General features: G+C 43.9%; 2 protein-coding genes across 4 annotated transcripts; both read right to left on the bottom strand.

Moving 5' to 3' along the window:
* Window positions 1-1,439: 1,439 nt before the first annotated feature.
* Window positions 1,440-26,547, bottom strand: Sinhcaf (SIN3-HDAC complex associated factor). 3 transcript variants are annotated; one of them, NM_001134711.1, is given in 7 exon segments: window positions 1,445-3,400; window positions 5,993-6,143; window positions 8,442-8,568; window positions 10,037-10,136; window positions 12,223-12,369; window positions 17,242-17,318; window positions 23,345-23,545. In NM_001134711.1, coding segments are annotated over 5 exon segments (666 nt in total). In that variant the 5' UTR covers window positions 12,351-12,369; window positions 17,242-17,318; window positions 23,345-23,545; the 3' UTR covers window positions 1,445-3,240.
* On the bottom strand, window positions 23,345-25,803 carry LOC147995162 (uncharacterized). The gene is made up of 3 exons (XM_087659559.1): window positions 25,628-25,803; window positions 24,912-25,446; window positions 23,345-24,590 (listed from the first exon to the last, which is right to left on the bottom strand). The coding sequence occupies exons 1-3, from the start codon at window positions 25,801-25,803 to the stop codon at window positions 24,531-24,533; spliced, it is 771 nt and encodes a 256-aa protein (XP_087515685.1). The 3' UTR covers window positions 23,345-24,530.
* Window positions 26,548-26,982: the final 435 nt, after the last annotated feature.

Genomic DNA, 26,982 nt, shown 5'->3' on the forward strand with positions numbered 1-26,982 from the left:
CCACTGTCTACCTGCAAACACCATGCCTGTTGTAATAATGAACTAACCCTCTGAAACTATAAGCAAGCTCCTAACTAAATGCTTTATCAGAGTCGCCTTTGATCAAGGTGTGTCTTCACAGCAACAGAATAACTAAGGCAACCTCCATAATGTGTGTGGGATGATGTCATACTGGTGAAGGCAGAAACAAGACAGAATGAGGCCTGTCATTGGACAAGGATGGGTGGGAGAAAAGTTTTAGAGAGAGGAGACTGGAGCGAGGGAGAAGTGACTTGGAGAGAACATGGAAGCTGATGTTAACATTCCTCTCTGCACCTTTACAGGTTGCTATGTATATTCTTTCATGTGGCGATTTAAGCTCAAGAGTGTGTGGCGGCTGGAGACACTAGGCTGCCAGCGGGTGAGAGGCTTTGCTGACTGCGATGAAGATACCTACCAAGGTATCTTGGGGTACCAAGGTGCCAGACCTAGTGTGGGGTAATAGACCTTTTTTTTTTTTTTAAATAATTTTACAGCAACAAATATAGTACACTTTCCTGATTAATGATTGATGTGGGAGGGCCCAGCCTACTGGGGAATTTGCCACGCCTGGGCAGGTAGGTGGTCCTGGGTTGTAGAACCATGAAAAGCAAAGTCAGCAGCTTTCCTCTATAGTCTTGGCTTCAGTTCCTGCCTTGACATTTTTGACTTTTGACACTGGAAGGACAGAAGCAAATAGTCTACATACCAGCTTTCTAGCTGGTGGAAACTGGAATATGAAGTCTGAGAAACATGTTCTGTATAGAAAAACACTCTGACTCTTGGACAGGAAATACAATCTTGAGTGTGCCACAGGACATGTATGAAAGTCAGAGCTAGCTTTTCTCCTGCCTCGTGGGTTCTGGAGACCAAATTCCAGATTGTCAAACAGTGATTACTGAGTCCAGCCTAGATGCGTTACTGTCTCAAAAACTTTGTTTAAAGCATCCATCCTGACTTTATTTCAAGTTCCTCATAATTCTGTAAAGTTGTTTCATATAAATGCCCAGGTCTAACTCTTCCCACAGATAAATAACCATTGTCAGACATTCTCAAGTTAAAACCACAGCACAAAGTGCTTTGTATGTCAGCTGCCATATTCACTTATCCCAGAGCCTAGAGTATTTGCTACCCAACCCCAGCTCATCAAAAATAAAGTTTATACCTTGTCTTCATGAAAAACATTTCTTAAATTTTATATTCATCTTACGTAAATGGGTGATTTGCCTGCCTGGTCCCCAAGAAAGATGAAAAGCATCAGAGCCCCAGGAACGAGAGCCAGAGATGGTTTTGAGCTGTCATGTGGTTGCTGGGAATTCATCCTGGACCCTCTGCAAGAACAGTTAGTGCTCACTAAGCTATCTCTCTAGGCCCTGAAAAAATCCTTACCAGAGACATTTGAAACAAAGTCACAAGACAACTTTTATTTTCTAATAAGACTAAATTTATTCAATACCCTAGAGTAAAGTTTTGATTATAAGTATCCAACAGTATAAAAAGTACAAAACAGATCTGTAGATTTCTAATATATTAATACAAAGTGCATGACTACATACAGTACATCCTACAGGCAGAGAGTGGAGGGGGAGAAGGCTGTGGTTGAGGTCTAGTAATAAATAAATAAATACAGAAGTAGAGATGATCCATCAAAGTATATTCTACCACCAATACTGCAGCCAAAATGTACAAAAAAAAAAAAAAATCCCATGTCAAAGTAACGCAGGAGAATGGTAATGACTGGACTCTGCACTACACCAGGGCTGTGGAGAATTGACCCATTCACTGGGCAGTCTGTGCATGTGGTACCTTGTACTAGGTAGGTTTTTTCTAAAAGGAAGAAATACACGATGTAAAACTGTAGGATGACACAAACTGTGGCTTTTCCTTGTTATGAAACTCTAAAAGTCTTTAAAAATCCAGTTTCTAAAATAATCATGAGCAACAGAATACTAAGGCAGCCACGTACACCTCCTCTGTGAGGTCTCACGTGGCACTACTCTTTTTCCTGAACTTTTGAGAAGAGGCGATTAGACAACCTCAGTTGGGTTCCACTGAGAAGCCAACCGAGTCATTGAGATCCAGGTGTGGAGCTCCACTCAGCTATCTTAATGTTAAGAAGCCGACCCAACCACCCAACTTAGCCTCAACACACAACTAACCCTTCTAGTCAGCTTTAAATAGTGGGAGAGAAACAACAAAACAACAGAACCCCAAACCCTAATAAGGTTTATGACAAGGCAAAGAGCTACTCTACAGATAAAACCTCCACAAAGGTCAACTGAGGTAATCCAGAGCTAGAACTGAATCATGTGGATTTCAGTGAATCCCAGACAGTCGTGTTAACACCAATGTCAATTATTTACATACTGTGAGCCCTCTAGGAGACACGCCCCAAGCAGCATCAACAACTGTGCCCATGCGTCCCCAGGACTTAGCCATTCTGATTAAGTAGTTTCTAACCACATGTGTTCTCTACTTTGTGGTGATGCTTTGGTTCTATCCCTACAGGACCTTGCCCATCCTAGAGGCAGGCCTTCCCCAGAAGGAGATCTGGTTCTGTTTTACGAGATCCACATAAAGTCTTTTATCAATGTGAAGATAAGGGGAGGCGACACGGTGCTACTTGTGTGCTCAGAAATTGCTTCCTCCTTCAAGCTATTTGCAGAAAGCTCAGTCTGTCCTGCTTAATAATCAGTAGTACAGGTCTGAATCATCAGAACCTTGGCAACGCCTTAGCATGTAAAAAATTTTAACTACCTTCTAGGGACAGGTCATGCTACTGAGTTATGACAAATTATCATGAGGGAAAAGAAGTGTAGCCAGCCATTTAAAAATGCCCCAACCACTGCCTCTCCACAGAAAGACTAAACTACATATGGTTTATCACACAACAAATCCCATCTCTGTCCCCTGAAGTTCCCCTATTCCATTCATTAGAGGGGATTTTAAAAGACTTAAAGAGCACTTTACAGCAGCATTCAGCTTTCCTATGAGATACTCAGCATCTTAAATAGTATGTACACGTCTTTTCTTGCAGTAAGCTAGAGACTGGCTTCAGAGTTGGTTGGGTGAAGGGTAAGGATAGTAACCCATTAAAAACTATTCTAGAAAATGTCTTTTGGCAGAATAGCAGGTATCCAAGTTAAAAATAGGAGGGTCAGTTTGTTTTGTGGTCTTTTCAAAGTTTAAATCGTTCTTCGCTCCCTTCTAAATGAACCTCAGTCACCACTCCTGAGTGGAGATGGGCAGAGGCGCTGGGGCCTGCTCCTCTGGCTTCTCGGCAGCAGCTTTCTTACTGCTGCAGCAAGGCTTGAAGAGATGAGTGTCGATGAGGACTTCCCCAAAACGGCCCTTATAGATGATCCCACAACATATTTTCTGTCTAAAAGGGAAAAAAATGGAGAAGATATAATACAAGCATCCATTTTTCAAGTTGGTTCCCCTCTTCATGTAGGGCTTAACTCAAGTATTCAGGCTTGGCACTAGGCTTCCTTTATCCACTGAGCCATCGCTGCAGCCCTGCAGCTTCTTCTCTCCTGAAACACTTTTTGGTTAGATCTTTGTAACAAATCCCACTCTTGATTCTCTCCACTCCTTTTCCTTTTAGATTTCCTTTATGTCTGTGCTCACGTTTAGGACTTCTGTATCTTAGATACTCATTATCTAATTATAAAAACTATTCTGTTTATCCCGCCTCTACTTCCTAAAAGCATTAATCATTCATTCACACATCGTGTGTGTGTGTGTGTGTGTGTGTGTGTGTGTACACATGTACATACACGTGTGTGGAGACTACAGCTCAACAATGGCAGTCTTCCTCATTGTGCTGCACCTTACTTTTTGAGGCAGCATCTCACCACTTTGGTTAGACTTGCTGGCCATTGCAACGGCCTAGGATCTTATGCCTGCCTTCCCCACACTGAGACCAAGGATCAACCTCAAGCACAGAGCTATGTTCTGACTTATATTATACTTTCATTTCCATTTGTATGGATTGGTTTTTATTTGTTCTTGTGGATATAATTTTCCTGTCTCTTTAATTTTTAAACTTTATCTTGTATAGAATATACTTTACTACTTGCTAGGACTAAGTGGTCTTTCAAAAGCGTGCTTTGAGTGTTATAACTGAAACTATTATCACTATAACCATTAATTAGTTTGTATTCTGTTTCTGTTTGGGCAGAGCTATGGGTTCTTACACATACTAACTAACTAGTAAACCTACACACCCAGCCCTGCTCTAGCATATTACTTCACTTTCTCTGTCCCACGTTTTTGTCTTTACTTTCCTGTTTTGCCACCTTTAATATGGGTTAACTTATGCTAATTCATCTACTGGCAAATTCATCTTTCAAATTCTAGCTGCTTGGTACATTTTATTTAGCTAGCATCTTTAATAGCTCAGACAAGTAATTAGCCCCTGCCTTTTATTTTATTATTTTTAATATACCTTATGTGTATAAAGGTGATCACTGAGGCCAAAACCACACAGAGCTGTAGTTACAGGCAGTTCTGTGAGCGGCCAGATAAGGGTGCTAGGAGAGCTGAACTCAGGTTCTCTCTAAGAGCACCAACTGTTCTTAATTGAAACATGCTCTTAACCACCAAGCAAGCTCATTTTAAACTTCCATAATTACTTTTTTTTGGGGGGGAGAGTGGAGGAGTACCTTCAAGATAAGGCTTTTCTGAGTAGCCTTGGATGTCCTATAAATCACTCTGTAAGACTAGGCTGGCCTCAAACAGAGATTCATCTGCTTCTGCTTCACAAGTGCAGGGGGTAAAGGCATTCATCGCCACCATGCCCAGCTTAAGGTTATATAATTTTTAAAGTGTTTCTTTAACTTTACCTCCATGTCTATCACTTTGTCCATTCCTTAATTTAAACTGAAATCTGTCACTGAGTGACAGCCTGAAAATTAAGTTACTTTCCAGTCAAAATAACTTTATTTTGAAGAAGGGTCTCACTATGACTGACCCAGGATTGACTCAAATCCATGATCTTCCTTCCTCAGTGGACTATAAGCATGTGACACCATTCTTGGCTCTTGTCAACTGCATTTGTTCATTAAGATTTTTTTTTCTTTTGCTAAACAGAGTTTTATATGGGTATCTATCTCTTTTTTTTTCCTCTCTCCTTTTTTTTAATTCAAGAACCTTACACAGGGTTTCTCTGTGTAGCCCAGGCTGAACTAGAACTCACTATGCATCCTAAGTGCTGGGATTAAAGGCCATCATGCCTAGCTCAGAGCTAGTATCTCTTGGCCAACTGAAGACATATATGCTGTTTTTTGGCTTGCTTTAGGCATGTTTCTAAAAATCCAACTTTGTGTCTGAGTTGTTCCTGTGAAAGTTAATGTATTTTGCCTGTACTTCCTGTACCGTTTTTCATCTTATAGTTCCCCGCACATCTACAAAAACATCTCATCTGTTTTCTGTGTTCTAGGAAGGCTAATTATTCTTTGAAACTACTTCTCTTTTAAAACTGTCTCTTTTTGGTCTTTGGCTACTTATCCACTTCCTGTCTGTCCAAGTTTCTCCATCACTATGACAGCTGTAACTGCCAATCCGATATAATTTAGAACTGAGGTGGGAAAGAAAACAGTGTAGGATTTGCCATCCATGGTGGACTGAGCACAGGAACATCCGGGTTCTCTGTCCTTGACAGTAATATTATTTAACTGGTTCTCTCAGGCTTCTATTGATGTGACTTCCCTAGAGCGATGGATACCACACCCTGAAACCGTGAGCCAAAATAAATCCTTTCTCCCCAGTGTTTTATCATAAAGCAGAAAGGAAACCAAGGCACTGTCAAGCTAGTCTACTCCATCAACATAAGTTCAAGTTCCCTGATGTATTTCTTATATTGATTTTAACAGGAAGAACATGCAATCTGTCAACTGCTACAAACACAGAAAATACTGCAGCCAGTACCCTGGAGAGGGTGTGCCTATAAACAGATTTCTTTTGCTTTTACCTTTTCCAGTAGGTAAGATCTAAGAAGGAAAAAACCGGAGTTCTATTAGAGCTGGAAGCCATCTCTGTATCTGAGCCCTCGTCTGACTGGTTACTATAGCATGGAGACTGGGCTGGAGAGGCACTTGAGGTGGTGCTATGAGCATCAGAATCTGCATTAAAAACAGAAGACATTTCAGCCTCATCATGGCAACACGGAAGTCAAGATGCTGCCCCACATCTCTGAAAGGCAAAGAATACTTAAGGAAAAACGTAATTTACTCATTTAGAGCTAAACAGCATATTTTTGTACCATGTATTCATTAAGTAAAAAAATAAATAAAGCAGATACAGCCAGAGCTATGTAGAGACCTGACGTTAAAAAGCAAGCAAGCAAACAAACAAACAATGCCAGCATTGAGTCTTTTGGTTGATGGACACTATGCTATGGATTGTATAGATTACAAGCATCACTTAAATTTCCCATCTCTCCAGGACATGGATAGATTTTCTTCTAACCCAGGGAAACAATTACTAGGCATTTACTAAACACCAAAGCCTAGTAAGTTTTGTGTGTGTGCATATACCTTTGAAGACCACAGTTATCGGATACCCTGGAGCTGCAGTTAGAGACAGTTATAAGCTACCAGGGAAGGGCTCTTTTCTGGGCTCTGAGCCTCGATCCTGCAAGAGCAGTTGCCCGCTGAACCATCTCTTTAGCCATATTAAAACACTTTCCCGCAGAGCTTACGAGGGCAGGAAGTGTAGTTTAGTAGTGATGTGCTTCCCAGGAACACACACAAAGCCTTGGGTTTGAGCTCTAGCATCACAAGGAAAATAAAAGCTTACAAATCTAAGGATCTCACAGATGCCTCTTAAAAAATGCTTACATAAATAAAACTGAACACCTAGACTGAAGTATCACTTGTGCTCTTAGTATGCCAATTCACGTTAATAAACAGCATTCAAAAACAAAACCTCAAGAGCATCACACCTTAAAGGAGTAAATCTAACTGGGTGCTTAAACTCCCAATTACACCAAACTCCATGTGAGGGAGGCTCATGATCCTAAGTGGTTAGTGTTTTAGAACCATTTGAAATTTCAGTGTGAGTCATTTTTTCTACATTTCAAAGCGGCAATATCCTTAGATTTCATCTAAGACCGCACGACATTGAGATATAATTACATACAGCGAAGAACTGAAAGTCTAAGTCTTAATCACTGAGGATCAATTAATCAGTTAGGCACAAAAGCAGTAACAAGCAAAGCCTCGGGCTTCTCGGTATCAGGACCTCCAAAGCTTCTAGCATTTTTAATTTATCTTTATTGTAATATGGCTTACTAAATGCATAAGAGAGACAACAGACTGACCATTCTACCTACCGTGAACAACTATATTCTTAATAAGAAATATCCATGTGTTTAGCCTAGCAGTTCTATCTCAGGGTGAAACAGGTATTATAGTGGTACGAGGCTGCTTCCCTTCTCAAAGTCCAAAGTCTAAGCCAAATATGTAGATAATCCCAACAACCTCTACTAACCTATGTGAACCCAGAATGAACAGACTTTCACATTCCATCCCCCACAACACACATATCTTGCACCGGAAATGTCAGAAGCTTCTTTTCTCTGTGTGAGTTATGATTTCTCAATTTTTTGCTTACATGCTGTGACCAATTTGCTGCACATATCCAGGATTTAATTCCCTTATGTATAAAACACAGTAAGTTAGCAATGCAGTCTAAAGAGCCTTAGTATGACTTGAAATGGTAGCTACCTACATCAAGTGTTCTGTGTGTGTGTGTGTGTGTGTGTGTGTGTGTGTGTGTGTGTGTGAGAGAGAGAGAGAGAGAGAGAGAGAGAGAGAGAGAGAGAGAGAGAGAGAGAGAGAGAGAGAAAATATGTTGGGTTTCAGACTTTACTGAGGCAGGTCTCTCACTGAACGTAGTGCTCAGTGCCAGCCACTCTGTCCCAGGGATATCTTATCTCCGTCCGGCTCACGCGTTGTGTTCACAGACAGACATGTCTGCCTATTTTTTGGTTGTTGTTGCATGCGTGTGCGTGTGCGTGTGTGTGCACGTGCGTGTATAGGCATACATATTTTACAGAGCACATGTAGAGGTCAGAGGATAACTCATGTGAACAGTTCTTTCCTTCTAATATGTTGGTCCTGGGGATCAGCAACCACCTTTCCAGATGAACTATTTGCAGACCTCCACCCAGGTTTGTGTGGGTGCTGGGGTCTGACTCCAGTCCTCACGCTTTTGCAGCAAGCTCCTTATCCACTCCAGGACGTCCCAAGCTATTTCACAGAAATAAGAACCAAGTCAACAGTGCCTTCTAAAGGCTAAGACTCCAAAACAGGAAGCGGGGACTACCTCAGCACTTAGAGTACCAGCAGAAAACAGATTCGCCCAGCCCCAGTCAAAAATAAAACACTACTGGTGTTCAACAGCAACAGCAGACTCACTGTGGCGTTTAAACTCCTTCTGCAGCTTACTGATCTGGCTGCTTTTCATCCTGTTTCCAGACAGAGTCTTCACTTTCTTTGGTTTCAGTGTTGTCTTTAGACTGGGGCCTGCTCTTGCATCTACGACCTGGAAGAAAATACTGAATATTTAATACCACTTAGGCCAAGCTTACCCGAGAGCCAGTTATACTCAAGAGCGTGAGGCTCAGGACATCGCTGTCTGCTGCATGACATTCTGCATGCTAATCCCTCACCTTTACCAACTACAGAAGCATATGCTCGCCCACGTCTGGCATGCATGGTTCTACTTCTTACACATAATGAAAAGGGAGCCATCACCTTCAAACGCCACACTTGTGCTTTTCTCAGATAAGCTATTTAAGAGAAGCTCTACATTAAGGTAATGGCCATAACAAACCTACAGTAGTGACCTAACACTATCAAAGACAACAGCACTGCTGCGTAAAGAAAAATGTCTTCCTATCTAAGCAGAATATTATATATTAAGCAAATTCCATAAATCTTGGCCAGAGATAGTGGCTCACACCTGTAATCCTGATTCCTGAGAGGCAGGGAATCAGAAGTTCAAAGTTGTCCCCTGACATACTGGGAGCTGGAGGCTAGCCAGGGCTACATGAGACTTTGTCTTAATAAAGCAGGAGAACAAACCAAACATCTGAAAAAACAGCAGAATTTAACAAAGCTCTAGACTAGGGGACTCTGAATACCACAGCTTTAGTCTAGCATGTTTCGAACCCTGGCACACACAAAAAAATTATTTGGGGAGAAGGAAATGGCACAGAAATTAAAACCATTTGCTGATCCTTGCTGAGGTGGGCTTGGTTCACGGTATTCATCTAACTGCAGTTCCAGGGGATCCAGTATTTTCTTTTGGCCTCTGCAGGCACCAAGGACATGTGGTGCATATATATATACATGTAGACAAACACTCATCTACATTAAAAATAAAAGCATCTTCTATAAAATAAAAATAAAGTGTTGCTTGTATCATCTAAGGTAAATTATGAGGGGGCTGCTTTTCCAGCGGACTACACTGCCATGCTTACCACCAGGCAGTTCACCACTGCCTGCAACTTCAGCTCCAAGGGATCCCAGAGCCCCCTCTGGTTCACTCACACAGGTGGGAGATACAGAGAGGGAGATATAATTTTACAAAATGCAAATAGATCTAAAAATACATATTATGAAAATTCTAGTGACATGAGCAAAAAGGCCAACAAAACCCACATCTACACCGCTGACCTGATCACACTCATCTAGCCTTTTCTTTCTCATTCAGACCCTACAGTAGCCTGATGGACAGCTAAGAGCTTTGTAACCTGCCAGAACCCTACAACGAGCCAGCAGTAAACAACCAGGCAAACAGGACGACATCTGTGCGTCATGAGTTCAAAGCTGCACCTCACTCTGGAAGGTGAAGAGGGACCATGTCTAACTCAGAACTACTAGTCTAGGAAATGCCAAGTCAGGCTAATGGTTTTCTTTACTCTTTTCGCCTTTTCTATCCCGGTGGCACAGAATTTCCCAAATAGGGGGTGGTGATGTTTCAGTAGAGACAGAAAAGGTGAACTAACGTGATTCCAGTTTTTTTTGGATCCTGCCGGCAGCTTCTTCCATCTTTTCACAAGCAGCACACAGGCGTTGCAGATGTCTCCTGAGCGAGTCTCATGCAGCCTGTGAGGAAGTCAACAAGTCATCATGCCTTTCTCTCGTGAGGACTCCGTGTGGAGACTACTCTTGGAGGAAAACATGTCCGTTTACGGCTCATATGGGATTTCTGACTATCCTACCATACCCTTTCCACTGTTCTAGTACATTTCAGATATAAAATCAATGCTCTGGAAACAGTTCTACACCCACGTAGACATGAGCAGCACTAAAGTGGACGCAGTGGTATCTTCAAAGAGAATTTTTCTTAAAACCTGTGTGTTTTCTTTATTGGTTTTAGACAGGACTTCGCTATGAACTCCTGGCTGTCCTGTAACTCAATCAGTAGACTCATCGGGCCTCATAGACATCTGCCTGCCTCTGTCTCCAGAGTGCTAGGATTAAAGGTGTGCACCACCATGCATGGTCCCTCAGTGGGTTCTTTTAAGGGGTGGGGGGGCAGAGAGTGAGAGACAGAGATACCCAGTCGATCAAATCAAATATATTCCAATTAAAAAATCTTTAAGCCAGGTGTACTGGTGCATACTGCCTTTAAATCCAGCACTTGGGAGGCAGAAGCACATGAGATCTGAGTTCAAAGCCAACCTGGCTGCATAGTGAGAGCATGCCTTAAAAAGGGGGAAGAGGTGGCTAGAGAGATGCGGTAGCTCAGTGGTTAGTTAGGAGCACTGACTGCTCTTCCAGAGGATCCAAGTTCAATTTCCTGCACCCACATGGCAGTTCACAACTGTCTATAACTCCAGTTCTAGTTACCTGACACCCTCACACAGACATACGTGCAGGTAAAAACCAATGTACATAAAACAAAACTAATAAAAGTAAATTTTAAAATAAAAATAAATTTTAAAGGGTTGGGGATTTAGCTCAGTGGTAGAGCGCTTGCCTAGGAAGCGCAAGGCCCTGGGTTCGGTCCCCAGCTCCGGAAAAAAAATAAAATAAAATAAAATAAATTTTAAAATTAGGTTTACCTAATTTTTATATATATCAGTGTGTGTTTGCCATGTACCGAGAACAGAAGGAATAGGATGATCTCCTCAAACTGGAATTATAGACAGTTACATCATGCGGGTGCTGGGAACTGAACTAGGGTCCCTGGAAACACAACACGTGTTCCTACCTGTTGAGCTATTTCTCCAACCCAAGTGTTCTACATATACACATATATGTACGCATAATATATAATATACTTAAACATAAATGCTGAGAGAGGGGACAGGAGATAGAAGCTCACAGGCCAAGGAACCTGGCCTAAGAAAACAGGGAATAAATAGAAAAATCACCTGTATGCCCAGGATCAACACTCAAGATTGCCACAACCACAACATGAATCCCATAGCACATACAAGCATTCAAATGTGCACATGCACCAGGCAGTAGTGACACACGATTTTAATCCCAGCACTGGAGGCACAGGCAGGTGAATTTCTGAGTTTGAGGCCAGCTTGGTCTATAGAGAAAGTTCCAGGGCAGCCAGGGTTACACAGAGAAACCGTCTTGAAACAAAAACAAAAAAAGAAAAAGGTGCATATGCACTCAAACAATCAGTCAAGACCAACGTCTGTCAGCAAGCTAAACTGTAACTCTGTTTTCAAAGGCAATGCAGAAAGAACACGGGTCAGAGGATAAGGATGCACTTTTAAAATACACTTACACATCTAGAGTTAAGAACAAAAGGGTTTGTCCAACTGAAACCAAAAAGGGCTTCACAACTAGTTAGTCAGAGTAAGCCGTCAGTACGAACTTCTTTTAAAAACATGAAATCGGGCTGGAGAGGTAGCTCAGTGGTTAAGAGCACTGACTGCTCTTCCTGAGGTCCTGAGTTCAAATCCCAGCAACCACATGGTGGCTCACAACCATCTATAATGGGATCTGATGCCTTCTTCTGGTGTGTCTGAAGACAGCTACAGTGTACTCATATATATAATAAATGAATAAAATATTAAAAAAAAAACATGAAATCCTCATAACTCAGGTACTAGAAAACTAGTGATTTTAATTACTTGTACACTGTTACCATTGCTTTGCATGGAAATATTTCCACACTCTTTAAAAACTAAATTCCCCCATAAGAATGGAACGTAACTAATCTTACCCAAAGCAGCTCTGGAAGTCCTTCTCATAGCGCTTGCTGTCCGTGAACCGAGAGCTGGAGGACTTGGCTCTGCAGATACAGCAGCCTTCTATACTTCGGTACATCTTTGGCTTGTGAAAACCAAACATCTTTTCTTCTGGTTCAAAGCTGTAAAGACAAAGGGATTGCGGACAATCAGAAGAAACCATGCAAGGACTTTTCTCTGCTCCACCCCAACCCCAGCACAGGACATTTTATGAAAAACAAAACAAAACAAACAACAACAACAACAACAACCCCAAGTCAAACAAGCTAGAGAGGGTGTCCTAGACCCACTACCTACTCCACATGGTACCAGAGCCAGTATACAGAATACACAGAAAAGTGCCGTTCACTAGGAGGCATCCACTAACCATTCGGGCTCCCGGCTCCCTCAGTACCACAGACCTGTAATACCTTTCAAACTGCACCCTAGTCCTTCTCATCTCCCCCTTTATCCTAAACTCCCTCAAGCGCTTCCCTCCCTCAGATACTCATCCTTCTTAGAACCTAGCTATTGTCCCTGTGCTCTCTCTTGTCTCTGGTTATTCTCTCTCTCAGAGAGCCCTGGCCATGTGCAGTCTACTGTTCTCTCTCTGCTCTGGACTCTTCCAGACGCAGCCTCTGGCTATCCTCACTCTCATCATATCTGTAATAAAAATCGTAACCATATCATGGAGCAGTCATGTTGGCAGTTTCTCACATACCCCACACACCATTAAGAATGAGTGTAAAACTTTAGTTACAACAATCTTGGTATTTTGTGCCTTTGAGTCAATGCAATTCCCTACTAGCAAACTGTGTGCATTCACTATGACCACTCTGTCCCCAGGACAAGAAGCTACCATCAACCTCACTACTATACTCTATGGAAGGGGTGGTGGTGGTGCTCTCTTTAATAAGTAGAAAGATCAGGCTGGAGAGACGGCTCAGTGGTTAAGAGCATTGACTGTTATTGCTGAGGTCCTAAGTTCAAATCCCAGCAACCACATGGTGGCTCACAACCATCTGTAGTGGGATCCGATGCCCTCTTCTGGTGTCTGAAGATAACTACAGTGTATCATATAAATATAATAAATCTTTAAAAAATAATTAGAAAGTTCTATACACTTACATTTAGCTGAGAGGAAGATATGAAAGTCACAGAAATCTAAGCTCAGAGTTTAGAATCATGAGTGAAAATTAATCCTCTGATCAAAACGCTCTATGGAGGGGTTGGGGATTTAGCTCAGTGGTAGAGCGCTTGCCTAGGAAGCACAAGGCCCTGGGTTCGGTCCCCAGCTCCGAAAAAAAAAAAAAAAGAACCAAAAAAAAAACAAAAAAAAAAACAAACAAAAAACAAACAAACAAAAAAAAAACGCTCTATGAAAATCTACTAAGGAAAACAGAAACTGTCTTTAGGCTGGAGACCACTGAGATGAACATCTAAGGTCAACTTCACGATCTGGAGCAGGGGACATAAAAGACGAGTGAGTGCTCAGTAATGGTGGCATATGCCTATAGTCCCAGCACTAGGGAAGCTGAGGCAGGAGGACTGCTGTGACTTCAAGGTCATTCTGGTCTGCCAAGTGAGACCATTCATTAAAAAAGGGTGGGTGAAGGTGGAAGGATAATAAACACTTAAACCCCAATGGACCAACCAGACAGAGAATGTGTGGACCAAACTACTAATTACCACAAAGGCATCATACAAAGCAAGAAAAAAGGACAACTTCCTTTGTGTACACACACACACACACACACACACACACACACACAAAACCACAGAACCATCCTTATTTTATTTTAGAAATAAATGGGGGTGGAGGGGTTGACATCCAGAGGGGGGCTTCTCAAAAGAGAAGAGGAAAGGGGGATGAGGGAGGACTTTTGTGAGGGAGTGCTGGGAGGAGAGGAAGGGCTAGCATTGAGCTGTAAAGGGAATAAATATATTTTTTGAAGAAAGCTTCCTCTCTGCCACTAGATTATCTTTTGCTGAGCCAGGTGCAATGAAGCACAATGAGAGGTTCAGAAGTGAAGCACAATGAAAGGTTCAGAACTTTTTTTCCATAGCATGTGTATCATTCTCATGAGATTGAAGAAAGTCTGAAAATACTGACTTAAAAAAAAATGCTTTCTCCTCCTGAGTGCTAGGATTAAAAGCATGCAAAAATGGATGAGTAAGATCAGTAACACACTTTAATTATTAAGTCGAAACACATGAGAATGGTACTCTACATAATATAAAAAACCTAAAGAATGAGACTAGCAAAGATGTTTTTCTTAAACTAAACTTTTTGAAAAACTATGTAGAAATGTCCTTGCAATCACTTTAGCTACACAGTATCAAGTGACAGACTCAAGAAAGTAGACAATAATTTCTGTTTCTTCTCTAAACACCCTGGCCATCAAGGTCAAAAGTCTGCAGTTTCTCTTACAACCATCAATAGCACTAGGAAATTTCAGCCTCCTCCTGAGCAAGGACAAAGGAAGTACACACAGCAAAGCAGTCTCCAAATCCTACCCTCACTCCCCTTCCTTCCTTGCAAAAACACCATGTCAGAACTAAGGGGCACTCAAGACTATCTAAGCTGTGAGACAAGCCTTCAAGACTGGACCTGACCAGAAGCCAGGTTGGTCCATTTACCACACTGACCTGCTGTGAAGAAATGCTATGGCCATTCCTCAACAGCGAGGCTTTCTTTTTTTTTAAACCAATAGTCATTGTCAATCAGTAACTTTTGGGGCTGGGGAGCCGGCTCAGCAGAAAAGGGCACTAACTGCTCTGCAGGAGGTCCTAAGTTTAATTCCCAGCAACTACTTGGTGACTCACAACCATCTGTAATGAGATCTGATGCCCTCTTCTGGTGTATCTGAAGACAGCTACAGTGTACTCACATAAATAAATCTTAAAAAAAAAAAAAATCAGTAGCTTTTTGGTGAGGACAAACACAAAAGTAACCCACTAGCCTGTCAAGTAGCTTTTAACAATCTACCATGGTCCTGTGGCCTGGCTTTTGCTTGAACAAGGAGTGAGTGGGAGCAGGGACCCAGGGTCCAGCCTCTTCCAGACAGTGCTATGAGAAACGAAGCACAACACAAAGAACACCCAGGAAGTCTTTTATCAGAGGAACTTAACCTATTCTGAGCTCTTCCCTCCCCTTAAGAGGAACCTGCAGCAAACACGCTGTTTATAGCAACCCAGTTAAATGGTGATTTGTATTTAACCATTTTGAGGTTTAAGGAACCCTGAGATAAACTGAAAATATTTTCATAAAAGTTAAGGAGTCAGTTATGTTCAAAATCTCTAGGGTAAACTCAGACACAGCAGAGTCCCCCTCCACCCCCCAAATTCCCGTTATATCTGAAAAGATGGTGGGTGGGTCTGGCAACCTGGTGGCAGTCCTTCTTTCCAAGTCTTACATTTGTGAAGCAGTATGTGGTTCCCGTGGAGTTGTCTCACTTGCTCAAATAGCTCGGTCAGCTAGCTATGCACTTCTCTGTACTGGCAAGCATCCTCACCACACCATTCTGCACCAGACGCAATCACCTGCTTCTGTCTAAGCTTAAGTCAGACACGGCTCACAGCAAAGACCCCACACAATCTCACTTGTATGTATGTATTTGAGGGGCTTAGAAACTCAGAAACAAAGTAAAAAAATCTGAAAGGACTTAAAATATTGATTAAGATTGCAACTTCGTTTCTAAAGGCACAGATGGTGGTGGCGATGACAAGCTAAGGATCTAAACCCACAGGACTGTGCGCACAGCAAGAGTCAATTTTATGACACACGAACTGCATCTCAAAGTCATAAGTGCATGTAGACCAGAAACCACAAGCTATTTCTCAATTTATTACCCACAATAAATAGTTAACATGTAATAACGTATCCATTCAACACACACACTCCTTCCTTTAACTTCCTTGTTATAAATATCCTATTCACATTGATATCAAAGTATGGCTATTTTGTTGCAAAGTGAATAGCTGATAAAATTATAGAGGATGAGTGACTATAAACACTATGCTCTATTAATAAAATCAAAGGGACTATTAGAACAACAAGAGGTGAACTAATCTCCCGTATGGAAGATTAGGGGCTAAATTGGAGTGATGGCTCAGGATTATGACTCTTGTTCTCGGCATCCACAGGGTGGGCTCAGAACCTCCCGTAATTTCTGCTCCAGAGCACCCAACTCTTCTGGCCTCCACTACATATTCATACATGGAGTTCCAGGCAAGCCTGGACCATATGAGAGCCTACATAAAAAGGACTCACAGAAACGGCTCACCGCCCAGGCACACTTGCTATTACACACAGGTTCAATTCCTAGCATACACATACTGGTTCACAGCCATCTTTACCTCTAGTTCCAGGGGATCCAACACCCTCTCTTGGCCTCTTTGGGCACCAGAACATATGTGGTACATAGACACACATGCAAGCAAAATATACATTAAGACATAATAAAAACAAAGAAGCATCTTTTACAGTCATTGTCTTGGTGTCTCAAAAATTAAAACAAAGGACCAGAGTGTGGAATTACAAACAGTCAGAACAGTGGCAAGAAGGCAGCCCTGGAGCAGCCCAAGAAGCAAACGGGGCTTTCAAGCAAAAACAGAAGAACCTGCACTCTCCCCCACTCCTGCCACAGGCAGAATTAAGAAATCCAGTAAAAAGCCATTCCTTGCACGTGACATGGTGACCCTCTTCCAGTCCTACTTAAATATCTGAATCCCCCGCCTATAACTACAATGAGGTGTTATGCTGGAACCTGTTGTACATTGTAATATTCTTTAAGAAGTCATAAAATTAAGTAAATAATAAATAGAAAATAGTGGTATCCCCTACAGAATGCAAACATAATGTTCACTTTATTCCATTCCACAGGCTAGTATCACTCTTAGTCAAGAGTGCCATATCCCAGTAACTGTTATTATCACGTTTTCCCTCACCTCAAGAATCGTAAAAAGCAGAGAGCTTGAATAAATTTCTCAAAATCAGAGGGAAAGATACCTACCTGTTAGACAATCCACTCCACTGCAGATATTACAGAACAGAGAGTGAGGACAGCTTTACAAGGCACTAAGGACGCAGCTACGGATAAAACAAAAGGAACTAAGAAAAATCCAAAGCCAACTTTGAAGTAAAGACAGAAAAGGAAAACGGGAAAGTCAACATGAAAACCCACTGGTGACCACATGGTATGGGGATCCCCAAGTTGCTGCATTTGAATCAACTGTGAGCAGCCATCTTTAACCACCTGTGTTCACAGGACCCAGCAAAGTGTAACTGGAGTAACACTCTCCACAAAGGGTCAACAGAAGGAGCTTCTCCGTATCTCTCCCACTGCCAGGCCATTTGGCTGCAGAACTCAATGGAAGCCACTATCAATGCTCAGGGAGAGCAGGAGACCCATAGAGCATTACTGTTTTCTCCACTCTCCTAGACCTGCCTACTCCCTGCATTAAAGCTTCCAAATTTACCGGGACATTTTTAAAGCATGAATTTTAATTTGCCTGGAAGCTGAGTAGAGGTAGACCCCACTTGTGTGCCAAGAGCTCCAATCATACATCCAATCTCTGAGAAACCATATGCTGAAGTATTTTTAACTGTGGCTGCATTTGGCAGAGCCTAAAATTCACCTTACAAGAAAGAGATCCAAACTCACAGACAAGTCTACTGAGATAGCAATGGTTAAAAATTAAATCACAGGGCTGGGGAGATGGCTCAGCGGTTAAGAGCACTGACTGCTTTTCCAGAGGTCCTGAGTTCAATTCCCAGCAACCACATGGTGGCCCCCAACCATCTGTAACGGGATCCGATGTCCTCTTCTGGTGTGTTTGAAGACAGTGTACTCATATAAATAAAATAAATCTTTAAAAAAAAAAATTAAATCACAGACCCAGGCCTCTGAAGCTTAGGTGCTCTTAAGAAGGCTAGAGATGGCTCAGTGGTTAAGAGCACTTGCTGCTCTTCCAGAGAAAGGCTTCCACAGGTACTTGAATTTATGCACATATCCAAATGCATAAACACACTTAGACATAATTAAAAATAAATCTTTTTGAAAGAAGAGAAAGAATTGCTTCTAGTCAAGCATGGTGGCGCATGCCTTTAATCCCAGCACTCAGAGGCAAAGGCAAGTAGATCTCTGTGAGTCTGAGGCATCCTGTCTACAAAGCAAGTACCAGGACAACCAGGGTTATCCAGAGAAACCCTGTCTCGAAACAACACAAAAACAAAACTGAAATGAAATTCAGGAAAACACCAGGATACATTTTTCCCCCTTGAATTTGGTAAGATCTGCACATAACTGAAATAAAAAAAGTTTTCTATTCCTAGAATATATCTTGGGTATTCAACTGAGTGTTTTCTTCAGGAGAAAAGTAGGAACGATGGATACACCCCCGGCCCAAACTTCAGGTGCATTCTTATCTTTATGTCTTCTTAAAATAGGACTAAATCCCAACTCTTGCATACACACCAACATGGGGGCTAGCACTCAGCAAGAATTCAGCACTGACAGCTGCTTTTTGTGTTGTTAATGATGGACCAGGACTCTGCATCCACTTATGCTGCACTCCTAACTCAACTGACAAGTTTTAATGCCAGCTCCTCTCCCGCCCACTCTCCCTCAAGGTTGCATTTTGCCATTAGTTTGGACTAGTCCACTCAGGAAATTCTCCAACATCCTTGACCAGATCCAATCTCTTCCTTTTGTGACTACCAACCACTCTAATCTTTAAATGTCTCAAACTGATGATAATATTGCCCCTCTAGATCTGTTCTTCAGTGTCTAGCTTCCTTGGTTATGATCCACAGCCACATACGAAAATCTGAAAAAGTGATTACTTCTCACTCTGTTCACGGTCCTCCACCAAATCTCAAAGGTCCTTAGATATTCTCTGCTTTATTTACTTCTCTGTCCATCTTGGAGACTGATCTCCCGTCAGGACTGACTTGCTTATCTTCTACAATTCAAATATTAATCAGTCTTCCAGGGCACCAACTCTGGCTGCAGGCTAAGCTCTGAACTCTTTGGCAATGGATTCAAAGCCTTTCAGAATCTAGTCCAGCCTACCAGCTGCTTCCACCTTGTAATACTGGTATTCCAAGAGGACCAAATCAGATTTGACAACTAGCCACTCCAGGACTCAGGCTGATATTCTGTCTGCGATGGCTTCCTTTCCGTCCCTCACCAGGAAAAGTTTATTCATAAAACTTTCCCATGTCTTCATTCTTTTAAAATTCATTTATTTTTAGTCATGTGTATGGGTATCTACATGTGTGCACATACTCATTTGTGTGGAGGTCAAAGAGAACATAACTGGTTCCCTATAGAGTTGGAATTACAGGCAGCCGTGTCTTGTGCGTTGAGATCTGAACTTGGCTCCTTTGAAATTGCAAGTGCAAGCCCTTAACTTCGAGCTACCTCTCCAAGCCCTTCACCATTACAATTCTGTTTTGTTTAGTTGGTTGTTGGGAGATAGGACTTCTGTGTAGCCCTGGCTGTCCTTGAACTCAGAATCACCTGACTCTGCCTCCCCAGTGTTAAGACTAAGGATGTGCACCACCACCAACTAGCTCAAAATTTATTGTTTTGAGGCTGTCACATGTCCAGGAGATGACCTCAAATTCTTTTAATATTTATTTATTTATTTTATGTATAAGTATACTATAACTGTCTTCAGGCACACCAGAAGAAGGTATCAGAGCTCATTACAGATGGTTGTGAGCCACCATGTGGTTGCTGGGATTTGAACTCAGGACCTTGAGAAGAGCAGTCAGTGCTCTTAACCGCTGAGCCATCTCTCCAGCCCCCGTGACCTCAAATTCCTGATTCTCCTGCCTACATCTCCCAGTCTGGGATTACGACTGTGCCATAACGCCTAGCTCTTTTACACTTTTACTTAATAAAATACCCAACAAACAAGATCTCACTTACTGCCTAACTCTAGCCAGGTGGTACTGGCACACATTTAAAAAAAAAAAAAGATTTATTTATTTTATGTATGTGAATGTACTGTCACTCTCTTCAGACACAGAAGAGGGCATCAGATCCATCACAGATGGTAGTGAGCCTCCTCGTGGGTGCTGGGAATTGAACCCAGGATCTCAGAAGAGCAGCCAGTGCTCTTAACTGCTGAGCCATCTCTCCAGTCCTGGCACACATCTTTAATCCCATGACACAGGAGGCAGAGGCTAATGGATCTCTGAATTCAAGGCCAGTTTGGTCTACAGAGCAAGTTCCAGGATAGCCAAAGCTACAGAGTGTGTGTGTCTATAAACCAACACACACACACACACACACACACACACACACACACACACACACACACACACACACACACAGAGAGAAAGTTAACCCTGGAAGGACAAAAAGTCATACATCACACCCAGATACTAACTCTACACACCTGCTTACTACCAAAAATAAAGGATAGCAAAGATGAACATAAACAGCAGAGACTAGACAAATGATTGTATTATTATAAAGAAAATAATAATTTATAGTAAGAATGTGAGTATATAGACATTGTTTGGCAGTTTAGAGCACTTACTGCTCTTGGGGGGGACGACCCTAGTTTCAATTCCTAGCACCTACACGGTAGCTCATGACCACCTGTTAACTTCAGTTCTAAAGGATCTGACACCTTCTTCTGGCCTTTGCAGGAACCAGGTACATATCTGGTGCACATACATATATGCAGGCAAAACATTTATACATATACAACAAGTGAACAAAAAGATTCTAAGTTTCCAAAAGTTAACTTTCCCTTAATAGCTAATCTATGGGCTCCTGTACTTCAAAAAGTTTAAATATTTCCAGAAAATGTAAATGAAAAGACTAACTAAGAAAATTAATGGTGGGCTGGAGAGATGGCTCAGCGGTTAAGAGCACCCGACTGCTCTTCCAGAGGTCCTGAGTTCAATTCCCAGCAACCACATGGTGGCTCACAACCATCTGTAAAGAGATCTGATGCCCTCTTCTGGTGTGTCTGAAGACAGCTACAGTGTACTTATATATAATAAAGAAATAAATCTTTAAAAAAAATTAATGGTAAACAATTTTCATAACAATCAGTAAAAAAAATTGTAAAAAAAAAAAGAAAAAATATTATTTCAAGAGGCTGGCATTAGGAGAAATAAGCCTTACAATTAGAACTACTTCAATCCAGCATTCATTAACATTAACCAGATAAAAATGTCCAACCCATTCAAACTTTTAATAGGCGGAAACAAAATACACAACTAGAAATGAGTTATTTTAGCTCAGGTTTCAACTTTTGCAACAAAATAACTCTGCACCAGCTGCGATCTGTGACCTTTGCGTTCCCGGTGGAGAAAGAAAGCTTTCTCACCTTGGAAACAAATGCCTTTCTTCTTGGACTAGATTTTTAGATTATTCCTACAGTACTAGAATTCTCAGTTGCAGAAACAATTTGAAAGAAAGAAAACAAGTTTGAGAACCAAATGACATCAAGAGTTTCCTACTTAAATCTGCAAAAAGATAAAAGTGCAGGGACCCACTTCACTGATTTCACTGTGGAGAAATCAGGAACAAAGTAGTGACATTTACTCAGGCCTTCACCGGACTTTTTGGTGTAAAATGGTTGAATCAGATCTGGAATGACAAACAGAAGTTGAGGGCAGTGTCTTCCCAGAACTGGTTTCTGAGGGTGGAGGAAGGGCCACATACCCACTCCTCTCATTCAGCATTTACTGTAACTCTGGGCAAAGCAACTGACCCTAGCTTCAGTGTTCTCTTCTGTAAGATGGCCACTTCCCAACCCTGAGGACGGCAGCAGCTTACTGCCCACGTTTCCATCATTTTCAACCCTGTGAAATAGGTATTACTGCCATCATCGAAGAGAAAAAGACAAAGTAAATCGAAAGAATTGCAGCTTCCCATCGGAGGCATTCTTTTCTTTTGAGGCAGTGTCTCTCTGTGAAACCCGCTTGCTTGCAGGCCTGAGTACTGCGATTAAAGCTTTTTAGGCGCCACAACACTCAGCCTCCATCCTAAGCATTCTGAACAATTAAGCTAGTGCTTGAGAAATGTGTCACCGGTTCTTCCCAGTTAATCAGTCTTATCATCTGGGGGGGGGGGGATGATTTCTTTCAAAGAGTTGTTTTTAGGTGCTGGGGAGATGGCTCGAACCTTAAAAAGATTTGTTTCACTTTTAATTATGAGTATGTATGTCAATGTAGGTGTGTGCACAAGTGTCAGTGCCAAAGAGGCCAGGAGAGGGTGTTTGGTCTTCTGGAGCTTACAGGTAGGTGGTTGTGGGCCACTTGGCATGGGTGCTGGGCTCCCATATCAAGTCTTTAGGACGAGCAGCAAGCAAACCCAAAGGACGTATTACTAAAGCAGCTAGCTATGGGCTTGACATTGGAAACTAATTATCCTCAAAGCAGCCTTAGGAAGCTGGCTTAAGATTGTTTTCCACAGAGGCTGGAGGAACGGCTCAGCAGTTAAGATCAATGGCTACTCTTCAGGACCCCAGTTCTAGTCCCAGCACCCACATGGCAGCTCACAACTGTAACTCCAGTTTCAGGGGATCTGGCACCCTCACACTTACATACATACAGGCAAAATGCCAACGCACATCAATAATTTTTTTTTAAGATTTATTTATTTCATGTATGTGAGTACACTGTCGATGTCTTTAGACACACCAGAAGAGGGCATCGGACCTCACTTCAGATGGCTGTGAGCCACCATGTGGTTGCTGGGATTTGAACTCAGGACCTCAGGAAGAGCAGTCAGTGCTCTTAACCACTGAGCCATCTCTCCAGCCCGCACATCAATAAATTAATCTTAAAAAAAAAAAGAGAGAGAAAGAAGACAAAACCCAAAGATGATTTTTCCACTTAAGCTTATTTTAGCTGGCTGGCCTTTAATCTCAGCACTTGGAAGGCAGAGGCAGGTGGATCTCTGAGCTTAAGACCAGTCTGGTCTAGAGAGTTGTAACACCCGTCAAGGCTGCACATGGCCTCCCCTGTCTTGGGGAGGGGGTGGTATTTAACCGGTGCTATACCCTGGGATTCAAAACAAGCACAGCAAGTTTTGAAAGTGGATATTTAAAACAGGGCTGGCTAGATAAAGCCTGACCACCTACCTGAATTTGATCCCTTAATTCCTGTGGTTGTGAGATCCAACTCCCCCAATATATGGTCTCATATATGAAGATACACATACACAGATGTTCTTTAAAATCTCCAACCACCCACAAAATAACAGAAGGTGAAGACCTTGCTTTCCCTTTTCTCTTAAGTCATTCAAGTCTCTCTTACAAACATCATTTGATTATAACAGAATCAATTAGTTCAACATGATGCATGTGTGGACTTTTCTAGGAAGCTGATGTCTTGCAGTAAGTAGTCTAAAAAGTACTTAAAACAAAAACAAAACAATATTTGCAAAGTACCTCATGTTCTTTTCACAGGTTTTTAATTTTCTTGACACACAGTCTACTCACTTCAAAAAATGCACCCCCAAAGATGGGCAGCCTTTCAGTATTTGTAACTTAGTCAACCAAAACTTGAAAGGTGTTCTCTACCAATAATCAAGGGGGAAAAAAAATCCGAATTTCAATTTGTATGGTGCATGAGGGCAAAGCATCTAGAATATTATTTCCCAGTCAAGGCCACATCTAGATGAAAACAAGCTAACTGAAACACAGGAGAAATCGTCAAAGATGCAACAGATATGGTGTTGCTGGCTGGATGTCTAGACTTCAAGCAAACCCCAAATACCAAAGAAGCATCCATGTGTCAAACCAGCATAATTTTTGAGCTATGCCTTGGAGCCACATACCAAAAAGTTAGCTTGAAAAAAGTGTAAGAGGGTAACTGGAAGGTCAGCCCCAGTTCCCAGGAATTGTGAAACTAGCTAGCAAGGGCTCCCTACAAGAGTGATACTTTGGCAACTTGTCCCAGCATCCTTTATCTCTGAAAGGCCCTACTCCCCAAATGCAGCTCTCAAGGTCATCTGAGATTTATCTGAGTCCTGCATACTTTATGGTCAAAACACAAAACATCCTCCAAATGATCCTCTGAATACTTTAAACTCCTTTAGGCTTTGCCCAGACTCGAAAACGAACCCCAGACTTTCTCCTTCAATTTTGCAGCACAAAAATCATTAAAATTATTTTCAAGTCTGGCAAACTTCAGTTCAAAAGCAGGTGTTTCCCGTTCACTGCTAGAAACAAGTTTTATGTCCATCTCTTACTAAAGACGGCAAAAGTTGCCTGAATCTTCTTTAGAAAACATGAAGACAACACGAAGAGCCTACTTGGAACGAACTCATAACACGGAGGGGGTGGGGGAGTAAGGTGCACATCTGGCTCCGTAGTCATTCTTCACCTGCAGTTATGAAAGGTGAGAAGAAAATAATAAAAACAAGAGGCGGACTGGGGTGCTGTTTACCAGAACTGCACGGTCCTCAAAAGCAGCCCAGCCCAACCTGCACTGCGTCTCGCCGATGGCCCCACGTGTAAACACACAAAGGCGGCACGCACCCCCTAGTTCCTCCTCAGTCCCGGCTTCCAGGAGGAGCGAGAGCCGGCGCCCCGAAACTTCCCCGCGAGTAGTCGGAGGTGCTAGGGTAGGGCGCGGAGCGCTACTCCTCCAGGGAGCCCAGCGCTGCAGAGTCCCCCGGCACCATGCGCCGCCCGCCGCCCTCACCTGCGCTGGAACAACGGCCCGCGCCCCGCCGGCGCCGCCCGAAGGCCGCGCCTCTGCTCCCGGGCCGCTCCGCACGCTCGGCCTGACGTAATTCAAACATGGCAACAGTTCCACTTCAAAGGCGGATGCACGGACCTCCCAGACGCGGCCTCCCGTGACTCGGAGCCCCAGCCACGCGTGCGCCCCGCCGAGCAGCGCTCCGTCGCGCCGCATGGGTGACCCGCAGGCCGAGGCGCCCCCACGGACACAGCCTCGCTGCGCCGCCGCTGAAGTTTCCGAGAGGACCTGAGGGACAAAAGCCGCCCCGCGCCCCGCCCGGCCCGCGTCGCTCGGGCACACGCGGCCCTTTGTTGTCCGGCGGCATCGGCAACGTCGGGGCGACCGGGACCCGCGACCAGGATCCACGCGAGCTCGGGTGTCCTCTGCCGCCGACCCCTGGGGCCAAACTTTTGCGGAGTCCCGGATGAGAAACGCCCAGAGGTCCCCGCCGCTGCGCGTATGCAGCGAGTTGGCGACTTTCGCTGTGCTTTGGAAACTGGCAAGACGCCATCACCAGGAAATCACATTGTCCTGCTCCCGATAGCCCCGACGGCGACCGCAGCCCGGGACTCACTCGGGGCTGGACACTCGGATGCAGCACGGTCGCGGCCCTAAGCACGTGGCTTGTCAGGTGAAGCACACACACAAAAAGAAAAAAAAAAAAAAGAGTTGGGTGCCTCACGCAGCGGACCGCGCCGCAGCCTTCATCCTCAGGGCTTGGTTCCGCAGGACACTGCCACCCCTCCCGTGTCGCCCGCACCCACGCTACAGGTGACCAGACGGACAGCGAACTTTGGGCTGCAGAGACCACTCGGCACCGGCCGAGTGCAAAGACCGCGTGCTGCGCGCTCATTGTCGCAGCCGCGTCCCTGCGGACTTCTCCAACAACGCCACGCCGCGTGCGTCGCGCAACCCCGGCGCTGGCCCTCACCGGCTGCTTTCAGCCTGTGTGGCCGCCGGCTCCAGGCAGTGGCAAGTTAGTTTCCGAGCTCCGGCTTTGTTGTTCACCCGCGTGCAAACCATCGCGAGCGGCGCGGGAGCGCAACACGCGGGTGCACGCGGCGCCCGAGCCCCCGGCCGGAGCCCACACGGGATCTGAGACCCGGACCCTGCTCTCCGGGTCGGCAGAGAACACTACGACTGAGAAAAGTCATTGTCACCTTCAGCGTGGATGCAAGTCCGCCGCTGCTCGTTCGTTTCCACGCTGCACTCACTTTCCCCACACCCTGACTTTCGGTTTACCTCAAATATCCTCCCCAATTAAGAAGCGCATCTCCAACACCTCTGTACAAAAGACTCTGGAGTCCGGAGAGCACGAGGACAGCGCTCCCCGCAATGCCATCTCCAAGACAAAACTTCCTGTGTGTTTGTGTATGGGAAGGACGGAGGAGGCGGGGGAGGTAAAGGGAGGAAAGAAAAAAAATCACAGAAAGCAAAACCTCGGAGACAGTTTTGCACCGGTGTCCAGACTAGAATCACTCACCTTCCACGCGCAGCAGCGTCCCCACGGTGCAAACTGCACCAGGCCAACCCCCTGCAAGCACTCCCTCCGCCAGCGCCGAGTCCAGAAAGATTGTCTCCAGCAGTTCTTCAGTTGCTACCGCGGACGGAGGTATAGATTCCGCTTTCCCTCTGCGCAGGCGCGGCTCCCGGGACCAAATTCTCTTGAATCGAGCTTATTTGCATACGGGCGCGTGCGCGCCGTGGGCTGGGCGGGGAGAGGGCAGGGCGTCCGCGCGCGTCCCCGCGGCCTCTATTGTCCTTTTAAGGGGAGAAGCGGCGAGGCGCGGGAAACGCGGCGGCCCGCAGGGACGGGGGCGGGGCCTGCCTACTACGCAACGTCACGTAAACAAACGCCCGGGGGAAGGAGGCGACGCGGGGGCGTGGCAGGACGCGAAAGGTGTAAAGGTGAGGGTTGTCCTCACCCAACGGCACCCATCGGGACGCTACCGAGCTTGGAAAGTTCTGGAAGCTGCTTTTGCAGCATTCCCGCACCTATGCCCAGTTTCTAGCTTGAGGTGGCAGCGAAAGT

This window comes from Rattus norvegicus, chromosome 4 (assembly GCF_021556685.1).
Source record: "Rattus norvegicus strain SHRSP/BbbUtx chromosome 4, alternate assembly SHRSP_T2T, whole genome shotgun sequence".
NCBI lineage: Eukaryota > Metazoa > Chordata > Mammalia > Rodentia > Muridae > Rattus > Rattus norvegicus.